This window comes from Asterias amurensis, chromosome 2 (genome assembly GCF_032118995.1).
Source record: "Asterias amurensis chromosome 2, ASM3211899v1".
NCBI lineage: Eukaryota > Metazoa > Echinodermata > Asteroidea > Forcipulatida > Asteriidae > Asterias > Asterias amurensis.
In genome coordinates, this window is record NC_092649.1 from 26,394,242 (window position 1) to 26,422,204 (window position 27,963).

The 27,963-nt window shown below is 38.3% G+C and overlaps 1 protein-coding gene across 1 annotated transcript in view; it reads right to left on the minus strand.

Moving 5' to 3' along the window:
• The window catches only part of LOC139954431 (uncharacterized), a 95,789-nt gene that overhangs the window by 52,631 nt on the left and 15,195 nt on the right, over positions 1-27,963 (minus strand). Inside the window, exons 4-11 of the mRNA XM_071954230.1 lie at positions 21,628-21,720; positions 18,005-18,104; positions 17,137-17,208; positions 12,066-12,196; positions 10,438-10,632; positions 9,058-9,195; positions 7,654-7,746; positions 4,498-4,597 (exon numbers count right to left, since the gene is read on the minus strand). Of these exons, the coding sequence (XP_071810331.1) occupies positions 4,498-4,597; positions 7,654-7,746; positions 9,058-9,195; positions 10,438-10,632; positions 12,066-12,196; positions 17,137-17,208; positions 18,005-18,104; positions 21,628-21,720 (922 nt within the window). The remainder of the gene's footprint in view (positions 1-4,497; positions 4,598-7,653; positions 7,747-9,057; positions 9,196-10,437; positions 10,633-12,065; positions 12,197-17,136; positions 17,209-18,004; positions 18,105-21,627; positions 21,721-27,963) is intronic.

A 27,963-nucleotide genomic window follows, 5' to 3' on the forward strand; every position in this document is an offset into this window, starting at 1 on the left:
TAAAGTTGAATTAAGTTTAAAAGGAACATGGTATTAGAATTGGAATTTGTGGTTTGTACATTTCTCACTGTAACAGTCAATCCCGACTTCAACATGGGGATCATGCAGGGCCCAATTTCATAGAGCTGCTAAGCACAAAGGTTTGCTTAGCATGAAATTTCTTCCTTGATATAAACAGGATTACAACCAAATTTCCATGTGATATCAGTAACAAGCAATAAGCAACAATTTGGTTTGTAATCCTGTTTTTATCTAGGTATGAAATTTCATGCTAAGCAAATTCTTGTGCTTAGCAGCTCTATGATATTGGGCCCAGGTAGGTGTTTTTGCTGATGATATGGCCAATTCTGGATTCATAAAGCCATGATTTGAAAGTTAAGAACATGTCCACATTGAGTTTGGTTTTGGTTATGCTACAGCCAGTGGTTGCAGCCACGGTGGGTGGTGGTGGGCCCAGCACTCCGAGCAAAATACTTTGTGCAGCCCAGCACAGATTTGCCCAAGAATAAATCAAAATATTGTCTCTCATTGATCTGCCACACAGCTAATGATAAAGAGTAACAAGCGGCAGAGAAAGAACACAGTCAAAAGGCCATTCAACTTATTGCATGGTCCAATAACATGAACAGTTTGAAACATGGCCTCATGCCTGAAGCTTGAACTTCAGCAATAATGACCTCATAATAGAACGATCCATTAAGCTCCGCCTCACCATTGCACAACCAAAAGTCCGACACTATGAAGTCCGACATACATGCGCCTATGCTTGGCGCGTGCGGCAGAGTTGTGCAGAATGGCATTGGAGAGGCATACATATTCTTGTTTACACATGCAGCGTGGGCGGACCCTTATGGATCAGTCTATTAAACATGAATAATTTAGTTGATCTGCTTGTCCTTGTATACTTCAAAAACATTTGATTCAATGCCTACCACTAGAATTGGTAATCTAGCAACAGACACAACCAAAGCTGCCTTTGAAAAGCTGAAGGAAAACAGAAGAAGAATGTATTTCAACTCCACAAAGTCATTCCAATGATAGCTCATTTTTGCCATGATTTGATTTTCTAAGCTTGCAGTCATTTTGCAGATGTACATTTGCAGCTGAAACAAAGGTTGCCTGCTGTAGAGCAAGATGACTATGAAATTGATAGAGAGATAGAAATCATTAACAAATCTAGCAGGCTTGGCACCAAGAAAGCAGGCTACAGCATTTTAAGATAGAATGAGATAGATAAATACATATTCAGTTTTCACAATTTCCACGTCAATTAAACATTGCCCTGGACTACCACTGCTTTTGCATCTAGATAGAATTTTGTTTAGGGTTGTTGACAATACACTCTGACTGCAATAGAAGGGAGAATGTTGAGGATGCCATATCACAAGATGGGGAGACATCTTAATACTTTACCACAACTACTACAGGTATAAGTCATTCTCTCTCAAGTAAAGCTAATAAAAGGCACTGTACATGTTTGGTAATTACTCAAAATTATTAGATAAAACCTTACTCGGTAATGAGCAACGTAGAGCTTTTAATAGTATAAAACATTGTGAGAAACAACTTCATCTGAAGTTACATAGTTTTTGAGGAATAGGTAATATCACTAAAAATAATAAAAGATTTCTGGCCAGAAGCCTTTTATTCCTATCTGAACTATTTTAGTAAAGTTCTGTTTCCCTCCCTGTTCTGGCCAAACACACAACTAAAAGGCTTCTTAATTAGCCATCTGCTGCGGGTGTTAAATAATCTTTCCATTTGTAAAAATAAATGAAAGAAATCAAACACAAAATCAGCGTTCATTTGTGTTGACATTTGCAGTTTCATTGTATACAACTCCCTTTTTATTTTCTCGCAACGGAAAGAAGACGTTTGATCTGCATCAAGGAAAAGAAGTATTTTTGCTTAAGTTTAAAAAGAAGAAGAAATGTATACATGTTACAGGGCAAAAAAAGAAAGACTATTCACTCTTCTCAGAACATTCAAGCATACTACGCTTCTCCAACAAACACACACACACATTTAAATAACAGTTGACTGACACTGACAGCATGCCAGCTAAAAAATGCCTGAGGTTTCTGAAAAAGAAACGCACTGATTGGTTAGTTTGTTTGACAGCTGGTATTTAGCAACCAATTAAAATAGCAAAACAGATGGATTCCAAGTCAAAATTTAAGTTCCCTAAAGTTTCTTTTATCAATGTGCGGGCCAGCTATATAGGTATAGACCAATAGCAATTGCAACAGACATTTTGTTAAGTTTTATTAAGCAAACCATACCTCAAAAACCTTCAACTTTAAAGGTGCACTGTCATCATGATCACAGTGAGACTGTGGCCAGACATTTAAATCGGAATTCTCACCCAGTAACCATGGTAACCGCATAATGAGCCAGCAATAATAATGGCGAGTTATGAGAACAAGAGGGCGCACTGGTGATGCTGCTTGCACAAGCGCGACAGGACCGCAAGGAGACACGCGCGCGCCATTCTGTATGCGCGTTGAATAAAGAACACAGGTTGGAGTTTGTGTTTATTGAACTACTATACTAGTAATATATACGGGTAATAATATATTATCTTCAAGTACGCGCTAATCTTCCAATCAGATTCGCAGAATGGAGTGGTGATAAAAACCTATATTGCACGGCTAATATCACTACCTGCGTCGTGTGTGTTCTATGTCACGCGCCAAGTTTGCTTGAAGATAAATACGTTATCACACGCACGCTCGTGGAAATACGGAAAATATAGCACGTCTGCGTCCCATATCCATATGGGACACAGAAGCGCTATATTATTCCGTATTCCACTCGCGCTTATGTGATAACTTATAATATATATAGTACTAGTAATATATACTTCAGCTTTCAATTCACACCTTCCCTCAAAGAATTCCATAAAATATAAAAATATATAAGAATATGGTTTTGAGATACAAGACCTGTGATCTTGTGAAGAATTACATGAAACTCAAACTCGATCTATTTGATTGACTTATTGACTGTGGGTACAGTTATTTCACACAATAATTTCTGATGTATGCTTCAACTTTGTGTGCTCATTGCTTTCTTTTTTACAAAAATAATAAAACGATAAGGAAATACAAAAAAGAATAATAATAAAAATCCAAGGCATTTTAGATGGTATTTTAGCCGTACAGAATTTGAGAAAATCAAAACATACTACGCATTCACATCCCTCTCAAGGAGAAACAGATTTATGTAGCCTGGATAAATTTGTCTGGCTTCTTGTTAGTGCCTATCTTTTTTGAACCCCTTCAATTTTGCAGGATGCTGCTTAAAGGCAGTGGACATTATTGGTAATTACTAAAAAATAATCATTATCATAAAACCTTTCTTGATTACGAGTAATGGGGCGAGGTTGATAGTATAAAACATTGTGAGAAACGGCTCCCTCTGAAGTAATGTAGTTGTCGAGAAAGAAGTACTTTTCCACGAATTTGATTTCGAGACCTCAGATTTAGAATTTGAGGTCTCGAAATCAAGCATCTGAAAGCACACAACTTCGTGTCACAAGGGTGTTTTTTCTTTCAATGTTATCTCGCAACTTCGATGACCGATTGAGCTCAAATTTTAACAGGTTTGTTATTTTATGCATACATGTATGTTGAGATACAACTATGAAGACTAGTCTTTGACAATTACAAGTGTTCACTGTCTTTAAACCCATTGCAATAATAAATAGATAAGGGTTACAACTGTAACTTGGGCGTTACAAAAAACAAACAAAATTTGTTATACTGCACTATCGCACAATGTTAGTTGATTGGAAGGAAGTTAATGCATTCCATAATATCACCATGCGCTTTAAGGAACACTGGACACGAAAAAACATCGGCAAGAAACAGAGTCAGTTCTAGGGAACAAAAGACATGCTCTGAGCCTGTTGCTGCATGAGGCACACTCTTAAATAAAAAGGCAACCACAAACAAACTACTGGCGAGTTTGAAGTGGGTTTTTTATAGACCGTTCCATCTTAGCCCGCACGTGCAAGTGCTGTACGCTGCTGTGGACTGCGCCGTCATTGCTGGGTCGCGGCAGCACGATGTTTTGTGCATGGACACATAGAAAACTTGGTGTTTTTTTAAAACTCTTTCTGTGAATTAGGTGTCTTTTTCGATGATTTACACAACTTTTGTGACAGGAAAGCATGACAATTAACGTAGGGATGTATACAACTCTGACCATAAATATTAAAGGCACCTGGAAATAGAAATTGTTTCCTTCAAACATTAGAGTATATGTTCCTGAACAATAAAAAAATAAATTGAGTAATTTTTTTTTTCACTGTGTGACGGACATGTGCGCTGTATAAGAAGCCACAATTATTATTATTATTGTTATTATTATTATTATTATTATTATTATTATTATTATTATTATTATTATTATTATTATTATTATTATTATTATTATTATTATTATTATTATTATTATTATTATTATTATTATTGTTGTATTATAGGAACTAACCTGCTCTACGATCCTGCTTAGCCTGAAGCTTAGCGTGGATAGCTTGTGAGAATTCACTGGCTTCAGATTCACTCGCAAAGTTCAGGGCTGCCCAGCATTTCTAGAAGGGAAGTATACAGATTTCCTTATGTTAAAAACGACAGCTTAAACAAATTCACATTTTAACCCCAACTTTCTCAGAGTCCTTCAAAAATCATCTGGAGGATTTTGATGATTTTGAAGGATTGAGGAAGGTTTGACATTCATCTATTGGAGGTAGTAGGAATCCTACACAATTAGTATCAGTTGTATAGGATTTGAGGCATTGCATGGTGAGGTATCAATATATATTTGGTGTGCGGTAACACCATGCGTGTATCTACTTGCCAGGTAGATTTGTTCTTAGAGAACTGTCTTGCTTTATTCTACTGCCGCGAAGTAGATAATCGGAGGTTCGGGAGACTTCTCAGTTTGAGACCAATTCAGAACTGACTCAGCGGTAGTACAGTTAATTACGATCCTATAAGCTAAAGTAGTAGTCCAGTCTATTTTCTATACCATCCGCCCTGGTAATAGTTAAAAACCAGAACAGTTCGTTTCAGAACTGAGAAGTCTCCCGAACCACCGATTATCTACTCAGCGGCAGTAGAATAAAGCAAGACAGTTCTCTAAGAACAACTCTACCTAGCAAGTAGATACACGCATGGTGTTACCGCTAACCAAATATATATTAGTATCAGTTGACTTGATGGATTGAAGGCAGTCAGCTGCAATTAAAAATCAAGGGTGGGTGTAGCTTAACATTTATAGCTAACAATAGATACATCCATGGTATAACCTTGTACTTAGTTAATTATGGATACACCCAATAAAGGTAATGAGATGTGAAGAATGGTTTAAAGGCAAGGTGTACTTTTGGTAAGTACTTCACAGGTTAAAGGCAGTGGACACTTTTGGTAATTACTCAAAATAACTGTTAACATAAAACCTTACTTGGTAATGAGTAATGGAGAGCTTTTGTTGGTATAAAACATTGTGAGAAACGACTCCCTCTGAAGTAACATAGTTTTCGAGAAACAAGTAATTTTTTCACGAATTTGAATTTAAGGTCTCGAAATCAAGCATCTGAAAGCACAACTTCGTGTGATAAGGGTGTTTTTTCTTCCATTACTATCTGCCAACTTCGACGACCAAATGAGCTTGAATTTTAACAGGTTTGTTAGTTTATGCATATGTTGAGATACACCTAGGACTGGTCTTTGACAATTACCAATAGTGTCCAGTGTCTTTAATGACCATAATAACTTACTTGGTGAAGACCACTTACTTGGTAAAGAGCTATTGATTATAAAACATTGTTAGAAATGACCCCTCTGAAGTAAAGTACATGTAGTTTAAGAGAAAGGGTAAGTTTTCACCCAATTTGAATCTAAGAAAGGTTTCGTGCCTGATTCTTAGGCATCTGAAAGCACCCAATTCTATGCACCAACAGTGTTTTTTCGGTCATAATTTTCTTGCAACTTCAATGACCAATTTAAACCCAAATTTTCAAAGGTTTGTTATGTTATGCATATGTTAGGATACACCATGTGAGGACAATGGTCTTTGACACTTACCAAAAAGTGGGTCCAATGACCTAGGATGGTAAAACAAAATGTAGTAATTATACTTCACACAAATAGCTTCATATCCTACTTTAATTTAGAATACTGGCTTCAAATTTCCAAAAAATCCTTATCAATTAAAAAGGAAGCCCTCCATATGTTAATAATTTGTTTAGCGCCAAGCAAGAGTCAGTTGGCTTTGCAAGGGGATTGGCTTTCCCGATAAGTACATCCACATAACGGAATTAACCATTTCCCATCCCTGCAGTTGGCATTTATAGAGCTGGAACCTAATTTTTCAAAAGGGCTCGCCCCAAATCTGCTTTAAAAAGAAAACAATGCTTTTCAAACAACTTTCTGCTGAGCAGAAATGAGCTGGATACCAGTCACAGCTGGTACCCATGACATGGCACTGTGATTTTTGACCAGGGTTTGAATTTAAAAATGGACCATATGCCCGCGGCCAGTGGGTTTTAGCGAAGGCCAGTAAACTCAAGAATTTACAAGTCCAACGATCTTGTGTTTTTCAACTGAAATAACAGAAACAACTTATGTTGAATTGTTGACTTTGGGTGTGATAAACTACCCTTTCAACTCTATGAGTAATCAAGTATTCTTTTGAATTACCATTTAGACAAATGACATAAATCCTCTATTATTTGCCTTAGTCTGTGTTCCTATAAAAGTAGTTAAATGCATGTTAAACTGTGCCAGTGATAACTGTATCTTATTATGAATCTGGTCCAGAAAGCACTTTGAGTTACTAAACATTACAAGCCTTGTGGTCTTATGGATTTTGTCTCCCTAAATTCAAGCCCAGGGCCCAATTTCATAGAGCTACTTACGCACAAAATTTTGCTTAAGCAAAAAATAACCTTGCTTAGTAAAATCAGATTACCGGCCAAGACGCCACTCAATTGTTATGCTAAGTAAACAACGGCTAAATACCAGTCACAAGCAATGTATATGACATGAAAATTTTGCCAGTAACATGTAAAAAATAAGCGACCTATTTTCGTGCTTAAAGGAACACGTTGCCTTGGATCGGACGAGTTGGTCTTTGAAAAGCGTTCTGTAACCGTTTGTTGTAAAATGTATATGGTTAGAAAGATATTGTAAAAGTAGAATACAATGATCTACACAAATATGCCTCGAAATTGCGTGGTTTTCTTTTTACCCTGTCGACTAACACGGTCGGCCATTTATGGGAGTCAAAATTTTGACTCCCATAAATGGCCGATCGTGATAGTTCGTGACGTAAAAGGAAAACCGTGCAATTTCGAGTGATACTTGTGTGGATCATTATATTCTACTTTTAAAACATCTTTCTAACCATATGCATTTCATAACAAACGGTTTCAAACGCTTTTAATAGACCAACTCGTCCGATCCAAGGCAACGTGTTCCTTTAAGCAAATTTTTTGCCTAAGCACCTCTATGAAATTGGCCCCTGGTTTTAACAATAGTTCACTTTGTGGTAACAACATAAGTAATGCTACAGCAAAGTATGTATACATCAATGCAGAGAAGCCAAAAACCTAAAGATATACCAAAGAGACTATACAATACTTACGTCTGTTGCAAATGTATGAAAGAGGGGCCGGTTACTGATGACATTATACTCAAACTGGTTGTACAGCTCTTGCTCCCATACCATCTGATTTATCTGTAGAATTGAACGGTGGACAAATTGTTATTGTTACAGTTTTGGAGACCTCCAGAAAGACTCTGCTAATAAGGAACAAATGTGAGGGACAATTTTGAGTTAAAGTTATTTTGCAATAGAAGGGCCATGCAGCAGGTATCAGGCTATCCTTCTTAAAGCCATTGGACACTTTCGGTAGACCTCTAGAAAGACTCTGCTAAGGAACAAATGTGAGGGACAATTTTGAGTTAAAGTTGTTTTGCAATAGAAGGGCCATGCAGCAGGTACATGTATCAGGCTATCCTTGTTAAAGGCATTGGACACTTTCGGTAAACAGCATTAAAGGCAGTGGACACTCAACATATGCATAAAATAACAAACCTGTGAAAATTTGAGCTCAATCGGTCATCAAAGTTGCGAGATAATAATGAAAGAAGAAAACACCCTTGTCACACGAAGTTGTGTGCGTTTAGATAGTTGATTTCGAGAATCAAATTCGTGGAAAATTACTTCTTTCTCCAAAACTATGGCACTTCAGAGGGAGCTGTTTCTCACAATGTTTTATACCACCAACCTCTCCCCATTACTTGTCACCAAGAAAGGTTTTATGCTAATAATTATTTTGAGTAATTACCAATAGTGTCCACTGCCTTTAAGGTATCACAACTTATATATAAAAATAACAAACCTGTGAAAATTTAAGCTCAATCGGTCATCGGAGTCGGGAAAAAATAATGGGAAAACGCACCCTTATTTCCGCACGTTTCTCCATGTTATGACATGTGTTTAAAATAAATCCGTAATTCTCGATATTGAGAATTGATAATTGTTTTAATGTTTTCTCAAAAAGTAAAGCATTCATGGAATAATATTTCAAGAGAAGTCTTTCACCATTACCTTCGGTAAACCCTGTAAGTTCTTTGTAAATCTGTGAACTTTTATTTTTGTTTCTGTTCCGAAAGTGTATAATGGGATGGCTGTAATGTTGGCACTGTTGAATGATAGACAGCTGCTATTTGGGCCGGGCTTCAGTCATTGATAATCCATGTTGACAATATTGTAATGGGATGCCAATGACATTTACATCAAGTTACGTTTGTTGACTCCAGCTACCTACATTATTCATGGTTATGGCTAGAGCTGTGTATTAAGAGAGTTGCAACATAGAGAAACCAGTTTTCTTTGGTCACGTACATTTTGATCAGATTTTGGCAACTTTTTTGGCCCAAATGCAGCACAATCCAGTGGTCTAGCACCCCCCGGGTTTGTTTTTCTTTGCAAGTTGTCACAACTCTCTCAATTAACAACTCTTATTATAGCCTCTAGTCTCACCGTCATATCAAAGATCCTGATGTAGTACGAGTGTTTGTTGATGTCTTTTATGAAGCATGCAACCCCACAGCTGTGCTTCTTGGTCCAGGTGTTTGGGGGCTGAGCAATGAATAGCTGTACAACAGTCGTCGCCAAAGCCTGTCAACAGACAAGTTTCATTATTGTTATGCTTCGTTTTTAAAACGGCAAGGGCACCAAGTCATTTTCTCCTTGGTAAAGGGTACTTCTAGAAACTAAAGGGCACCCTATGAGAAAATTGTTAATTTTGCAGGAAGCATTTCGAAGGCACCAAGGCAATGACCAAGGGGCATGGAGGCAATCGCATCTGTTGCCTCCGAGAAGTACCAGGCCTGGAACAGCACCTGAATACTACTCTCGTGCTAAAAAGTATGTAATTTCCCCAAACTCAATTAGCTAAAGAAGAGGAAGCCCATCATATAGAAGGTGTTGATGTTTTGGACTCGGGCAATGCATTTACAATAACAGGATTTAAATACATAATCATAGCACCATTCCATTTCAACTGTGGCACGATGGAGGAAGGAAAATACATTTCCTTCTTCCATGAACAGTGGCACTATGCACTAAGTCTAAATCCATCCATGCACAAGCAACAATAGAAGAAAATAATGGCATTTACTGAACTACTTTGATTATAATAACACAGCCCCTTTTAAGTTTTAGGCTTTAAGTTTAATACAGGAGATGAATGAATGAAGATCCACTGGCTGGCTGGACATTGCAATTTTGCCTTGGTTTAAAGTATGAAGAAAACAAGTAAAAATCAGAAAGATTTATGGTATCCTGCCACCGCTTTATCCCCGCTTTTTACAAAAAAAAAATATTTCATTTGGTTGAGTAAGTTGGATACTAAAATTCATAAGGAATGAAAAAATGGGGGCAGGATACGGAAATGTTTCGATAGAATCTATCAATCATCTATTAAAATCATGAATATTTCATTAATTCAAACAAATTAATACATGAAATTTCAAACTACCTTTTGCTTAATTATTATTATAAAATTAGTATTTACCGATCCAACCTCTCGTCTCTAATGATGAGTGATATGATGCCTGCACTAGCGCTACATGACAGTTCAGCAGAGTAACATCACCCATGGATGGAGGATTTTCTTCCTCCATCCTAGCCCACCTTGTTGAGCTGTTAATGGCTCAACAAGGTGGGCTACAGTGATGAGACCGATGTTAAAAGCGGAGCCATTAACAGCTCAACAAGGTGGGCTACAGTGATGAGACCGATGTTAAAAGCGGAGCCATTAACAGCTCAACAAGGTGGGCTAATTTCATGGATACATAAATCATCACCACACGACATCACCTCTATTTTATTTATAAATTCAAAAAGAAATTCACTTACCTCACATCTCCTTCCCATAAGGTTAAACACCTGGTCATTTTCGGACTGGCTGAGTAGTTTAGAGGGTCGATTATTTTGAGCTGCATTCTTTTGTTGTTGAGCGTTCGTCATTTCGGCTGAAGGAGCACAGGAGGCCGGTGGGTCTAAAAACTGGGGTGTCCTCCCCTCCGATTCTGTCGACTCGGAATTATGGAGCTGATAAAAACAGTATCAAAAAAGGATGGCACATCAAGATAATTGTTTTGTTTATTTGTTTAGATTTGGAAATAAAGTGAATTGAATTGAATTGAATTGAAAAAATAATACTCAACTTTTGCTACAATTCATTTTAAGAAACAACTAGTCATTTACTAATTAATTGGGGAAGTAAATGAAGTCACAACTCACCACAACAACTCCGGAGTCAAACTGCTGAACATTAATGAGGTTATTTTATGTAGGTTACTACACAGGTATGGCTATCAGTTTGTCTAACAGGCTAGGGTCGAAGTGCTTAATGCTCCACCCATAATGTTAAATATTGGTCATTCCATGTCAGACCAACGCACTTTTTTACCTCATGTCTTCCGATTTTGATAAAGTTGCTATGTTGCAACTGGTTCACCACTCACTTTTTGCTTGAAATTTGCCCCGGTCAACTACAACTCAGAAATAAAACCCTTCCTTCTCACAGATTACAGTATAACTTTACACCTTTATGTCCAATATCAAAATCATACCCCCTCAAAAAAAAAAAAAAAAAAAGGGGGGGGGACACACAAAAAGACAAACAATTTGTTCAGTTTAAAGGCAGTGGACACTATTGGTAAATACTCAAAAGAATTATTAGCATAAAACCTCACTTGGTAACGAGTAATGGGGTCATAATAATAACTGGATTTATATAGCGCCAAATTACCAATGGATGCAAGGCGCTTATCAGGGAGACAGACAAAGGTAAAGGGGAAAACAGCTACGAGTTGAAGAACAGGTGCGTCTTGAGACCCTTTTTGAAGGACAACAAAGTCTCGGCATTTTTAATGGGGACAGGAAGACCGTTCCATAGGCGGGAGGCAGCAGTGGAAAAAGCTCTCTCACTGGCTTGTCTGCGTGACTTGTTCACCACGAGGGAGATTACATCATAGCTTCGCAGGGAGTACGGACAGAGTTGTGCAGAAAGGCATTGGAGAGGCTCATGTGTTCTTGCTCACACATGCGTCTTGGGCGGAGCCTACTGGATTGGTCTATTGTGTATTGCGTCCATGACTATAAAGTCTGACATAAGTGCGCGTACGGTTGGAGCGCGCGACAGAGTTGTTCAGAATGGCATTGGAGAGGCTCATGTGTTCTTGCTCACACATGCATCTTGGGCTGAGCCTACTGGATTGGTCTATTGTGTATTGCGTCCATGACTATAAAGTCTGACATAAGTGCGCGTACGGTTGGAGCGCGCGACAGAGTTGTTCAGAATGGCATTGGAGAGGCTCATGTGTTCTTGCTCACATGTGCGCCGTGGGCGGAGCCTAATAGATTGGTCTATTACGAAAACGCACAGCTTGAGAGGTACAGTTTGCTTAAAACTGGTTAGTATCAATCTAATGGACATGGTTAATAAGGATTTGGGAATCAAACATCATCAACGTCTTCACCTTCTGAACATGTACCTTGCCAGGCTTTGGGATGGCATTCTTCATAATTCGGTCTTGCTCCCTGAGCGGCGAGGTGCTCTTCTCGTCTCCTACAATCTCCCCTTCTGCTCCCCCTGTTAACGAGTCATCTCCTGAGACAGAGGCAAGAAGGAAACTCAAATTAAAACCAAGAACATCAGAAATAGTTTAAATCATCACCACCATCTTCTTTACAAAGAGCACATAATATTAAAATGACAAATCATGAGCAAATCTCAACACATTTTATATTTTGCATATTCTATTTCAGAACCTTCATTTCTAAATTCAAACTAGAAATAACTATTGTTAGTTAACTATTGCTAGGAAACTAAAATTTATTGTACAGAGACCAGAATCAAAATTCTAATTGTTGTACGATACTTAAAGGCAGTGGACACTATTGGTAATTACTCAAAATAATTATTAGCATAAAACCTTACTTGGTAACGAGTAATGGGGAGAGGTTGATGGTATAAAACATTGTGAGCAACGGCTCCCTCTGAAGTGGCGTAGTTTTCGAGAAAGAAGTAATTTTCCACGAATTTGATTTTGAGACCTCAAGTTTAGAATTTGAGATCTCGAAATCAAGCATCTAATAGCACACAACTTCGTGTGACAAGGGTGTTCTTTCTTTCATTATTAACTTCAACTTTGAAGACCGATTGAGCTCAAATTTTCACAGGTTGGTTATTTTATGTACATGTTGAGATACATGAAGTGAAAAGACTGGTCTTTAACAATTACCAATAGTGTCCACTGTCTTTAACAGAATTGACAGATATTTATCATACTCATAGGCAACTATTTTGTCACAAAAATATTACACAATTATCATTCAGTTGAAAAACACAAGACCAGCGGACTCAACCAGTCAATAGTTTACTGGTCCGACACTAAAATCACTAGCCTCTGGTCCAGTGTTAGATTCAAGCCGCGGACGGTGAGGAAATACATGAACAAAATGATTAGGGTACAACCAACCATCTGAAGTTAAGCACAAAATTTGCTTAGCATGAAATTTCTTCCTTGATATAAACAGGATTACAACCAAATTTCCATGTGATATCAGTAACAAGCAATAAGCAACAATTTGGTTTGTAATCCTGTTTTTATCTAGGTATGAAATTTCATGCAAAGCAAATTCTTGTGCTTAGCAGCTCTATGATATTGGGCCCAGGTAGGTGTTTTTGCTGATGATATGGTCAATTCTGGATTCATAAAGCCATGATTTGAAAGTTAAGAACATGTCCACATTGAGTTTGGTTATGCTACAGCCAGTGGTTGCAGCCACGGTGGGTGGTGGTGGGCGGGCTTGCCAAGGACTCACAATTTTGCCCAGCACTCCAAGCAAAATACTTTGTGCAGCCCAGCACAGATTTGCCCAAGAATAAATCAAAATATTGTCTCTCATTGATCTGCCACATAGCTAATGATAAGGAGTAACAAGCGGCAGAGAAAGAACACAGTCAAAAGGCCATTCAACTTATTGCATGGTCCAATAACATGAACAGTTTGGAAACATGGCCTCATGCCTGAAGCTTGAACTTCAGCAATAATGACCTCATAATAGAACAATCCATTAAGCTCCGCCTCACCATTGCACAATCAAAAGTCCGACACTATGAAGTCCAACATACATGCGCCTATGCTTGGCGCGTGCGGCAGAGTTGTGCAGAATGGCATTGGAGAGGCATACATATTCTTGTTTACACATGCGCCGTGGGCGGACCCTAATGGATCAGTGAATAATTTAGTTTGCTTGTCCTTGTATACTTCAAAAACATTTGATTCAATGCCCACCACTAGAATTGGTAATCTAGCAACAGACACAACCAAAGCTGCCTTTGAAAAACTGAAGGAAAACAGAAGAAGAATGTATTTCAACTCCACAAAGTCATTCCAATGATAGCTCATTTTTGCCATGATTTGATTTTCTAAGCTTGCAGTCATTTTGCAGATGTACATTTGCAGCTGAAACAAAGGTTGCCTGCTTTAGAGCGAGATGACTATGAAATTGATTGCGAGATAGAAATCATTAACAAATCTAGCAGGCTTGGCACCAAGAAAGCAGGCTACAGCATTTTAAGAAAGAATGAGATAAATTCAGTTTTCACAATTTCTGCGTCAATTAAACATTGCCGAGGACTACCACTGCTTTTGCATCTAGATAGAATTTTTGTTAGGGTTGTTGTTAATACACTCTGACTGCAATAGAAGGGAGAATGATGAGGATGTCACATCACAAGATGGGGAGACATCTTAATACTTTACTACAACTACTACAGGTATAAGTCATTCTCTCTCAAGTAAAGCTAATAAAAGGCACTGTACATGTTTGGTAATTACAGAAAGGACACCAAGCGTCAGAATGTGAGAAATGGTTCATCCCATTGCTTTTACTGAATTCTAATCAAGGGGCATTTTGGCAGAATGCTAATAACTAACACTGTATTGGATACAACAGATTCCATTAGTACTTTTCTAAGAAACAGAACAAAAATATAATCTGTCTGAATGAAAACATAGAAAGCATTAATAAAGCATTAAAACAATTATGTTTTAAACTACACAATGTTGTGAATTCTATTTCTTTTTGTGTCTACATGTAGGTGGTAAGTAGCAGATTCACTGATGCTGAATTTTGTTTAAAAATAGTTAAAGGCCTGGCCCTTTGACCGTAGTAAAGTCTTTCTCAAAAGTTTTTACTTTAGTCTATAAAGGAACAAGTTGCCTTGGATCGGTCGAGTTGGTCTTTAAAAAGCGTTTGTAACCGTTTGTTTTAAAATGCATCATGGGTAGCAAGATGTTGTAAAAGTAGAATACAATGATCCACACAAACATGCCTCAAAATTGCACGGTTTTCGATTCTCCTCGTCGACTTACACGGTCGGCCATTTAGGAGAGCCAAACAGAACTTTAACAACATGTAACTACAAGTATTTACAATATAAAATGATAAATTATGTATATTTCAATTCTATTGAGAATTGCAGAAAAAAAATCTCTTAGTACCTGTTGGTTGTATGGTGTGTTATTGCAAATTAGCGGATCCATGGGCTTGTGGGAATTCAGTTAGGAAAAAACCAATGATTTTATCAAGTGAACTTTCCCTTTATAAAGTATAGCCTGGACATCATAATACCGAAACTCTATTCAGAAGTGATCACTTGATAGCTCTTATTAAAAAAGGACAATCAATTTCCTTAGGAAATAAATCCAGTTTTGAGTTTTGGCCGAAAGTACCTGGTTTATGGCTCAGGATTTTCGGATATTGTTTTGACTTCTACATGTAACAAGGAACACAGTTTTAATTTTGACAACCCAAAGCAAACTTATAGCTTGCATCTTCGGATTGAATAAATATCCTGTACGTGCTGAGGTCGAGTCACACAGATAGTCCTAGCCCTGGCGGCCTTACACTTTCGTATTGTACTACAGTGACGTCCTGGACATCAGGGTACATTTCTGGGGTGGAAAAATTTCACAACTTCATAACTCAAATCTTACCAGCAAGAAAGCACTAATTTCAACAGATTCACATTCAATGGTAGCATATGTTTTTCTGCGGTGGGTTTTGATCGTAAGTTATTCTTCACAAATCCGTCATTTTCATGAAATAATGCAGCTCCCAACGTTAAGGAATTCCCATTTTTGTTCGTACTCTCAGTCTGCCATGTGTACGCAAGACGCACGACGCACAAATTTGAATTGTGTTGCGTGTTAACGCTGTGCAGTCAAGATACGGTGACCAAGAATTCATGCGTTTAAGCTTGCATTATGCGTCTTGCACGCGAATGTATACGTGTACGCACGACAACAGACAACACTGAGAAAACGATCAAAAGGAATTTTTTAACATTGGAAGCTGCATTATTACACGAAAATGGCGGATTTGTGAGGAATATATGAGGACCAAAACCCACCGCAGAAAAATGTATGCCGCCATCGAAAGTGAATCTGTTGAAATTAGTGGCTTGTTGCAGGTAAGATTTGAGTTACGAAGCTTTGAAATTTTTCCGCCCCAGAAACGGGCCTTAATAGTTAGGACTCTGTATCTGTGTACAGAGGAAGAGTCCTATATAGGGCTAAGATAGTCCTAGCCTAGGACTAGTCCTGGGAGGTATTAAAAACTTACGGCTAGTCCTAAGTTAGGATGGGTAACTTGGCCTAACTCAAGATAAGACAAGTCTTAACTCTTTGTGAAATCCACCCCAGGTCAAGGTGGCAATTAATGCTATGGCGTTACACTTAACAAACGCTGAAGCAGCTTAAAGCAATTTGAAACTACTGCTGTAGCAGACATGATCTAAAAGCACAAGCACCCGCAACCGCAACTACAGAAAAATTGGAACTTAGGATGGATGCATACATGGTAAGAAGTGTCTGTTACATTTATGTTATAGTTTTTCTTATGCCCACATTCTCGGAAAGTTTACTTCCAACGAAACACATTATCTCTCTCTTTGTCCAAGAAGAAGAGACCATGGCTTCATAAACAGTGACATACATTTCACCAACGAGCCACAGAGCGACCATTTCCATACAGTTGAAACGAGGAAAACTAAAATCTTCGATCTTACGTAACTGACACTGCAGGTATTTGAGTTTTGGTAGGATAAAAAGGGGGCACACCTCAAAAACACTGATTTAATGTGGTAATATTTTTACAAATTTTACGTTTTTTGCCACCCCCTCCCCCCAAACCAAAGTATTGGAATCCGCCAAAGTATTGGAAATGTTCCTGCACCAATAAATTATCTGCAGGATAACCTGTTCAATTTACAGAATCGTCAAAATAGGACTTTGAAATATGTCCACAGGCTAAACCTGTTGATTATTTTGATTTTTTCGACCCATCTTGAAGTGCAAATTTTTGACAAACACTTGTTGCAGGCACCTCCCCTGATGCCGATGGTTCGAAATTTTAACTACGCAACTTGTTCATCCTAGATAACATTGAGGAGTTTTGGCATAAAATGATATAATTATTGTTAAAATAGTAATAGTTAGGTTTATAAATGCGAGCTTGTTCAAAAGCAGTGTTACTTACTGGGAGCAGGCAATGAAAGAGCAGCGCTCGGGCGGTTCCTGGAAGTTGCGGGTCGAGCTTGACATTTCTTCTCTGCAAATAAACAACAATAACAACAGATAATTTAAATATGTAAACAGACACAGAGATGCATTTATTTCACTACGATGATCAAACCATCAAAATCCTTGAAATATGTTTGCAAGTTACAAATAATTTAAAAGATTTCTGCAATCCTACAACAATTTTTTTTTAGACCAATCCATGCTTGCATGTGCTGCACACCGCGCAACCATTGATTGGAAGCTGGTAGTGCAAGGTTTTGAACACAAAGACATAACGAACCACTGTCTTCGTAACTTTTCATGTGTCTTACTCAATAATTTACACAATTTCCAGACAAGACAGTATTGCATAAGGACGTATGACAATGTAATGCTAGGGTGCATCTTTCAGTAGCATCTAAAAACAGTAGGAAACCTACTTATTGGATCGGTCAAGTATCCTTACACGCAAACATGGACCGATTCATTGGACCACAGGAATGCTCCGTTGGATCGTTCAAAATGCTAACGCGCGAGTTATCATGTGTAGAAGTTACCGTAGTTTGGCACAATGTGGCGGTGCAGTGGAAAGTGGTGGTTCGCCCCAGTGTTCCTGGTCCGATCGGCAGCAAATTGCGCCACAGCACCTTGTAAAACATAACATGGTGCTACCACAATTAGGTCTCATATTTCAAACGTAATCCCACATCTGGCAGAAAATACTGTATATTACAGCGCCAGGAGCGTCACTGTGTGACGGACATGTGCGCTGTATAAGAAGCCACAATTATTATTATTATTATTATTATTATTATTATTATTATTGTTGTATTATAGGAACTTACCTGCTCTACGATCCCGCTTAGCCTGAAGCCTAGCGTGGATAGCTTGTGAGAATTCACTGGCTTCAGATTCACTCGCAAAGTTCAGGGCTGCCCAGCATTTCTAGAAGGGAAATATACAGATTTCCTAATGTTAAAAACGACAGCTTAAACAAATTCACATTTTAACTCCAACTTTCTCAGAGTCCTTCAAAAATCATCTGGAGGATTTTGATGATTTTGAAGGATTGAGGAAGGTTTGACATTCATCTATTGGAGGTAGTAGGAATCCTACACAATTAGTATCAGTTGTATAGGATTTGAGGCATTGCATGGTGAGGTATCAATGTATATTTGGTGTGCGGTAACACCATGTCTGTATCTACTTGCCAGGTAGATTTGTTCTTAGAGAACTGTCTTGCTTTTATTCTACTGCCGTGAAGTAGATAATCGGAGGTTCGGGAGACTTCTCAGTTTGAGACAAATTCAGAACTGACTCCGCGGTAGTACAGTTAATTACGATCCTATCAGCTAAAGTAGTAGTCCAGTCTATTTTCTATACCATCCGCCCTGGTAATAGTTAAAAAGCAGGACAGTTCTTTTCAGAACTGAGAAGTCTCCCGAACCACCGATTATCTACTCAGCGGCAGTAGAATAAAGCAAGACAGTTCTCTAAGAACAACTCTACCTGGCAAGTAGATACACGCATGGTGTTACCGCAAACCAAATATATATTAGTATCAGTTGACTTGATGGATTGAAGGCAGTCAGCTGCAATTAAAATTCAAGGATGGGGGTAGCTTAACATTTATAGCTAACAATAGATACATCCAAGGTTTAACCTTGTACTTAGTTAATTATGGATACACCCAATAAAGGTAATGAGATGTGAAGAATGGTTTAAAGGCAAGGTGTACTTTTGGTAAGTACTCCACAGTAGGTTAAAGGCAGTGGACACTTTTGGTAATTACTCAAAATAACTGTTAACATAAAACCTTACTTGGTAATGAGTAATGGAGAGCTTTTGTTGGTATAAAACATTGTGAGAAACGACTCCCTCTGAAGTAACATAGTTTTCGAGAAACAAGTAATTTTTTCACGAATTTGAATTTGAGGTCTCGAAATCAAGCATCTGAAAGCACAACTTCGTGTGATAAGGGTGTTTTTTCTTCCATTACTATCTGCCAACTTCGACGACCAAATGAGCTTGAATTTAACAGGTTTGTTAGTTTATGCATATGTTGAGATACACCTACATGTAGGACTGGTCTTTGACAATTACCAATAGTGTCCAGTGTCTTTAATGACCATAATAACTTACTTGGTGAAGACCACTTACTTGGTAAAGAGCTATTGATTATAAAACATTGATAGAAATGATCCCCCCTGAAGTAAAGTACATGTAGTTTAAAAGAAAGGGTAAGTTTTCACCCAATTTGATTCTAAGAAAGTTTTCGTGCCTGATTCTTAGGCATCTGAAAGCACCCAATTCTATGCACCAACAGTGTTTTTTCGGTCATAATTTTCTTGCAACTTCAATGACCAATTTAAACCCAAATTTTCAAAGGTTTGTTATGTTATGCATATGTTAGGATACACCACGTGAGGACAATGGTCTTTGACACTTACCAAAAAGTGGGTCCAATGACCGAGGATGGTAAAACAAAATGTAGTAATTATACTTCACACAAATAGCTTCATATCCTACTTTAATTTAGAATACTGGCTTCAAATTTCCAAGTAATCCTTATCAATTAAAAAGGAAGCCCTCTATTTGTTAATATTTTGTTTAGCGCCAAGCATGAGTCAGTTGGCTTTGCAAGGAGATTGGCTTTCCCGATAAGTACATCCACAAAACGGAATTAACCATTTCCCATCCCTGCAATTGACATTTATAGAGCTGGAACCCTAATTTTTCAAAAGGGCTCGCCCCAAATCTGCTTTAAAAAGAAAACAATGCTTTTCAAACAACTTTCTGCTGAGCAGAAATGAGCTGGATACCAGTCACAGCTGGTACCCATGACATGGCACTGTGATTTTTGACCAGGGTTTGAATTTAAAAATCTACCATATGCCCGCGGCCAGTGGATTTTAGCGAAGGCCAGTGGGTTTTAACGAAGGCCAGTAAACTCAAGAATTTACAAGTCCAACGATCTTGTGTTTTTCAACTGAAATAACAGAAACAACTTAGGCGCACGGTCCATTTAGGACCGATGAAGTATAACCTGACATTCTACTTTACCTCTTGTTGTCATGTATTTGCTGGTTGGCTTTGCCTAGCGCTGGCAATGTCAATGTACCTCACATGGGTACATCATGTACATGTATACATGCATTTGAGCGTTCAAGACGAACTCAATTTTTGGTTGGTTGTGACCAACTAAGAATGTTTCCCAACTAATGTGTATGTTTTTAATAAACGTATGACCAGGTTGTTGAATTTGGGTGTGATCTGCAAATAGGATTGTAATCAGTACGTCCTCGTCAGAAGGTTTAATTTTGAATACTTTTAATTTTAAACATTATACTGTTGGCATTGAAGAAGAAATACCATTGCATTAATAAAAAAGACTGCAATAAAAAATACCTAATGTATGTGTGTGTACTTGTTTGTTTTATGCTTAATTGGAGTAAATTAACGGATCTTATTATCAGAACATTTTGTTGGTAAATAAATGATGGCGCTGTCCAATTCAGGGACATTTTGAGACTGTTGACTTGAAACCATAGGTTTGCAAACCATAAATGTTTGCAAGGTGTAACTATTAAGAACAACGAGTTGAATGAAAAGTTAAAGAACTGACTGAGTTAATTTATTGAAATGACTGGTTTAACTTACAACAATCAGGGCGGGCGTGACTACAACAACTGCTCAAAAATAATGTAATGAACCCGAGGTACACATCAGATAACAAACATCCAATTGAATAAGATTATATAGTCTAGATAAAATGTGACCAAAGGTTCGTCAAAACAAACGAAATGGGAAATTTCTATTTCCCCCAATTTTCCCAGCGGATCGCGGTAGAAAATCGTTCACCGCGATCCGTTAACCAACTTATCAATTGAAACAGCCTTGTTTATTTAATAAATATTTTTATGATTTCCGTTTGGGTCTACCTCTCAAAATCAAGAGTCCCGATTTTTTCGACTTGAATTACGCAACACGATGTTCAAAGCCGTGTTTTGCCCCCCAAAATACGTTCATTCATGATGCTAAGAAAAAGCTACAACCTGGGCGGGCACACCACATTAAGCCAAAACCAAACCATTGTTACCAGTACTCCTGGCCGTGGAGAATTAGTTGGATTAGCGAGGGATTAGCGGTGGAAGTGTCAGTGATAGCCTGGTGTAGGCGAACTCTTTTGTTAGTTGTAAACCACAGTCAAGTGCCAACTCTTTTGTGTTTCACCTGAGTAAGTCTTTCTATAATCTCTGGAAACGATTGCGTCCTGAAACTCAACCGATTGACCCTCTGTAAAATAATCGTTTGTGGCAATCGTGTGATGGTTGCCGAACCGGCCCTAAATGGACCGCGCGCCTTATGTTCAATTGTTGCCTTTGGGTGTGATAAACTACCCTTTCAACTCTATGAGTAATCAAGTCAAAAACCTAAAGATATACCAAAGAGACTATACAATACTTACATCTGTTGCAAATGTATGAAAGAAGGGCTTGTTACTGATGACATTATACTTGAACTGGATGTACAGCTCTTGCTCCCATACCATCTGATTTTTCTGTAGAATTGAACGGTGGACAAATTGTTATTGTTACAGTTTTGGAGACCTCTAGAAAGACTCTGCTAAGGAACAAATGTGAGGGACAATTTTGAGTTAAAGTTTTTTTGCAATAGAAGGGCCATGCAGCAGGTATCACGCTATCCTTGTTAAAGCCATTGGACACTTTCGGTAGACCTCTAGAAAGACTCTGCTAAGGAACAAATGTGAGGGACAATTTTGAGTTAAAGTTTTTTTGCAATAGAAGGGCCATGCAGCAGGTATCAGGCTATCCTTGTTAAAGCCATTGGACACTTTCGGTAAACTGCATTAAAGGCAGTGGACACTATTGGTAATTGTCAAAGACTAGCCTTCACAGTGTATCTCAACATATGCATAAAATAACAAACCTGTGAAAATTTGAGCTCTATCGGTCATCAAAGTTGCGAGATAATAATGAAAGAAAACACCCTTGTCACACGAAGTTGTGTGCGTTTAGATGGTTAATTTCGAGAATCAAATTCGTGGAAAATTACTTCTTTCTCCAAAACTATGGCACTTCAGAGGGAGCTGTTTCTCACAATGTTTTATACCACCAACCTCTCCCCATTACTTGTCACCAAGAAAGGTTTTATGCTAATAATTATTTTGAGTAATTACCAATAGTGTCCACTGCCTTTAAGGTATCACAACTTATATATAAAAATAACAAACCTGTGAAAATTTAGGCTCAATCGGTCATCGAAGTTGGGAAAAAATAATGGGAAAACGCACCCTTATTTCCGCACGTTTCTCGATGTCATGACATGTGTTTAAAATAAATCCGTAATTCTCGATATCGAGAATTGATAATTGTTTTAATGTTTTCTTAAAAAGTAAAGCATTTCATGGAATAGAAATTTCAAGAGAAGTCTTTCACCATTACCTTCTGTAAACCCTGTAAGTTCTTTGTAAATCTGTGAACTTTTATTTTTGTTTCTGTTCCGAAAGTGTATAATGGGATGGCTTTAATGTTGGCACTGTTGAATGATAGACAGCTGCTATTTGGGCGGGGCTTCAGTCATTGATAATCCATGTTGACAATATTGTAATGGGATGCCAATGACATTTACATCAAGTTACGTTTGTTGACTCCAGCTACCTACATTATTCATGGTTATGGCTAGAGCTGTGTATTAAGAGAGTTGCAACATAAATAAACCAGTTTTCTTTGGTCACGTACATTTTGATCAGATTTTGACAAGTCTGGCAACTTTTTTGGCCCAAATGCAGCACAATCCAGTGGTCTAGCACCCCCGGGTTTGTTTTTCTTTGCAAGTTGTCACAACTCTCTCAATTAACAACTCTTATTATGGCCTCTAGTCTCACCGTAATATCAAAGATCCTGATGTAGTACGAGCGTTTGTTGATGTCTTTTATGAAGCATGCGACCCCACAGTGCTTCTTGGTCCAGGTGTTTGGGGGCTGAGCAAGGAATAGCTGTACAACAGTCGTCGCCAAAGCCTGTCAACAGACAAGTTTCATTATTGTTATGCTTCGTTTTTAAAACGGCAAGGGCACCAAGTCATTTTCTCCTTGGTAAAGGGTACTTCTAGAAACTAAAGGGCACCCTATGAGAAAATTGTTAATTTTGTAGGAAGCATTTCGAAGGCACCAAGGCAATGACCAAGGGGCATGGAGGCAATCGCATCTGTTGCCTCCGAGAAGTACCAGGCCTGGAACAGCACCTGAATACTACTCTTGTGCTAAAAAGTATGTAATTTCCCCAAACTCAATTAGCTAAAGAAGAGGAAGCCCATCATATAGAAGGTGTTGATGTTTTGAACTCGGGCAATGCATTTACAATAACAGGATTTAAATACATAATCATAGCACCATTCCATTTCAACTGTGGCACGATGGAGGAAGGAAAGTACATTTCCTTCTTCCATGAACAGTGGCACTATGCACTAAGTCTAAATCCATCCATGCACAAGCAACAATAGAAGAAAATAATGGCATTTACTGAACTACTTTGATTATAATAACACAGCCCCTTTTAAGTTTTAGGCTTTAAGTTTAATACAGGAGATGAATGAATGAAGATCCACTGGCTGGCTGGACATTGCAATTTTGCCTTGGTTTAAAGTATGAAGAAAACAAGTAAAAATCAGAAAGATTTATGGTATCCTGCCACTGCTTTATCACCGCTTTTTACAAAAAAAAAATATTTCATTTGGTTGAGTAAGTTGGATACTAAAATTCATAAGGAATGAAAAAATGGGGGCAGGATACGGAAATGTTTCGATAGAATCTATCAATCATCTATTAAAATCATGAATATTTCATTAATTCAAACAAATTCATACATGAAATTTCAAACTACCTTTTGCTTAATTATTATTATAATATTAGTATTTACCGATCCAACCTCTCGTCTCTAATGATGAGTGATATGATGCCTGCACTAGCGCTACATGACAGTTCAGCTGAGTAACATCACCCATGGACGGAGGATTTTCTTCCTCCATCCTAGCCCACCTTGTTGAGCTGTTAATGGCTCCGCTTTTAACATCGGTCTCATTTTTAACATCGGTCTCATCACTGTCGTGACAGTGATGAGACCGATGTTAAAAGCGGAGCCATTAACAGCTCATCAAGGTGGGCTACAGTGATGAGACCGATGTTAAAAGCGGAGCCATTAACAGCTCAACAAGGTGGGCTAATTTCATGGATACATAAATCATCACCACACGACATCACCTCTATTTTATTTATAAATTCAAAAAGAAATTCACTTACCACACACCTCCTTCCCATAAGGTTAAACACCTGGTCATTTTCAGACTGGCTGAGTAGTTTAGAGGGTCGATTATTTTGGGCTGCATTCTTTTGTTGATGAGCGTTCGCCATTTCGGCTGAAGGAGCACAGGAGGCCGGTGGGTCTAAAAACTGGGGTGTCCTCCCCTCCGATTCTGCTGACTCGGAATTATGGAGCTGATAAAAACAGTATCAAAAAAGGATGGCACATCAAGATAATTGTTTTGTTTATTTGTTTGGATTTGGAAATAAAGTGAATTGAATTGAATTGAATTGAATTGAAAAAATAATACTCAACTTTTGCTACAATTCATTTTAAGAAACAACTAGTCATTTACTAATTAATTGGGGAAGTAAATTAAGTCACAACTCACCACAACAACTCCAGAGTCAAACTGCTGAACATTAATGAGGTTGATTTATGTAGGTTTATCAGTAGGCTATCAGTTTGTCTAACAGGCTAGGGTCAAAGTGCTTAATGCTCCACCCATAATGTTGAATATGGGTCATTCCATGTCAGACCAACGCACTTTTTTACCTCATGTCTTCCGATTTTGATAAAGTTGCTATGTTGCAACTGGTTCACCACTCAATTTTTGCTTGAAATTTGCCCCGGTCAACTACAACTCAGAAATAAAACCCTTCCTTCTCACAGATTACAGTATAACTTTACACCTTTATGTCCAATATCAAAATCATACCCCCTCAAAAAAAAAAAAACATAAAAAGACACAAAAAGACCAACAATTTGTTCAGTTTAAAGGCAGTGGACACTATTGGTAAATACTCAAAAGAATTATTAGCATAAAACCTTACTTGGTAACGAGTAATGGGGTTGATAGTATAAAACATTGTGAGAAATCAAGCATCTGAAAGCACCCAACTCCGTGTGACAAGGGTGTCTTTTCTTTCATTATTATCTCGCAACTCCGACGACCAATCGAGCTCAAGTTTTCACCTGTGTGTTATTTTATGCATATGTTGAGATACAGCAAGTGAGAAGTCTCGTCTTTGACAATAGACCTTATGCATTGCTGTCATCCAGCCGCCATCTTTGAGGTCAAACGGTGACGAAACAATCGAAACGCACATAGATTGGCCAATGAACAACCTCCTTTTGACCTCAATGCGGGGGTGCCGTACTGAAATGACGTCATGTGCATAAGGTCCATTACCAATAGTGTCCACTGTCTTTAAGAGACGCACATGACATAATTACCCTCATCACACTGATATGATCTTACCACAAGAAAACCAGATAGATAGTATACGTATAGGTACATTTTTAATTTATCACCTATTGTACATGTACATCCTAAAGGGCATTGTTAAATGGTTCTGAATGATAGTGGTACTTCTGTTGACACCAAATTAAAGTTCACTTGATGCAAACAAATTAACCTACACATGTGTAGGAATTTTGTCTGACTTCCACCAAAAAAAAGTCTTAAAATTACACTTGCCTTACCTAAACTTTACAGGGAATAAAAATGGAAGCAAAATCATACTCTACATTAAATAATACATACAAGGTTAATATCAACTAAGTTTATAGCAAGTCTTATTTGTACAATGTTTCAATGCTCAGTTGGTGTATGTAACTTCATCTTTTTATCATAATTATTCTTTAATCCCTATCCAAGCTTTACACCATTAAAATTCATCTAAGAAGGATTTTACAAGAACGGAAACAAACTTTCGTAAATAAACAAACTAAACAAAATAATCCGCTAAGAAAAATTCAAGTATATACATATTAAATAATTTAATTGCGATGTGCAAGTGTTTCATTTGGCATTTTCTCGGAAACACTTGTCCATCTACGACATTTCAATCACATGACCACAGAGCACTTGACCACTTCACTTGCTAGGGCCCAATTTCACAGCTCTGCTTACCGTAAGCACAGAATCGGCGCTTATGGAAGCAGGGAATTCTGTGCTTACGGCAAGCGTATTTCACGGGTTAGCAGCAAATTTTGGCTTCTGCGCGTGCGTACTCAACGTTAGTAAGCATTCTACGCTTACAAGGCTAGCGCAGAAATTCGGTGCTTGCACGTAAGCAGGGAATCGTGATCGTAAGCACGAAATTCAGCAGAGCCATGAAATTGGACCCTGATCAGCTGAAAAGTTGCATGTCTGCAATATCCTCCAAGGTCATGTGATATTTGCAGTAGACTCTAAAAGGTAACCAGTAGCCGTGACCTCTCTTGGCTTGATCATTAAGGCCATTGAGTTAACTCTGATCTGATCTTAATGAGGTCAAGCAAGGTCGCAGCAACTGGTTACCCTTTAGAGTGTAAGGTCGAGTCCGAAACAGCTACAGCTATGGCTACATCGCGTTGGTCTGCCTATTCTTTAACACTGGCAGACGCACTGATCTAGCCGCAGCCGTAGCCGAAGTCCCGTTACGGACACTGCCTATAGGGAGTTAGGGGGTAATTTCTGCAGCCGTTCCATCAGCCTGATTGGATCCACAACAAAGTGGCTTGTCCAATCAAGCGTCATCATTGAGTGTGGAATACTACACACACTCTCGGCCACAAGAAGGAAGAGCAACAATCGTCAAAATAAAAAACCAACAGGATGCGTTCCTAAATCAGGGGTGCGATGTCATTGCTGCCAAAAGGGTCTAGAACTAGTATCTAAATTTAAGGTATGTTGAAATGGTGACATTTCCATGTTCGGGTTATCCCTGGAACTGTCTATGTACCATGGAGCTTCTGGGAACAGTTTCTCCAGATCTAGAGATGTGGATTTAGCAATGTGTTGTTTTTTAATCATGGAAAATGTATTAAGTTACACTATTTAGTCTGCAGAGCTGCCAATGTTTGCATATTGCGATCGGGGAGACTTTAAACAACAAGCAGGAAGATATTTAGAACTACATTCACTATAATAGGGGGAAAAGCTCCCATATTCAGGGACAGTGTTGTAGCTAGACAAATTTTAGTGGTAGGTTCTAAATTCAATTTAGTTCACCAAGAGCGAGAGGTTCAACAAATTTATCCATGTTTAGATATGGGGCCATCATTGCTGAAGTGCAATCTGGGGGGAAATCTGTGCTAGGCAGCACAGTGTACTTTGCTCAGAGTGCTGGGTGAAATTTGTTAGATCTGGGCATGGCCCGCCCAGCACCGCCCACATTGCTTATAAAAGGGGTCTTGAACTAGGATCTGAACACTGTTCAGGGAATTTTTTTTAAAGGTGTTCATCAGAACATAGATCAGGGAAAGTTGGCAGCTCTGAGTCTTGCTTAGGGGACGTCCAAAGTTTTCAAAAATGATACGATCACGCAGAGTTGAGACTCAGAGTTTATTTTCAGTCTCGCTGGTAGCTCTTGTCTTGACGATGTTGCTCTGCATTCCTGCTATAAGGGACTACAGCAGGCATTTACCTGTAAGAAAAGGATGAAGAAGTATATTAGTTTAACAGATTATACAAAACAATTAATGTAATAGATGCC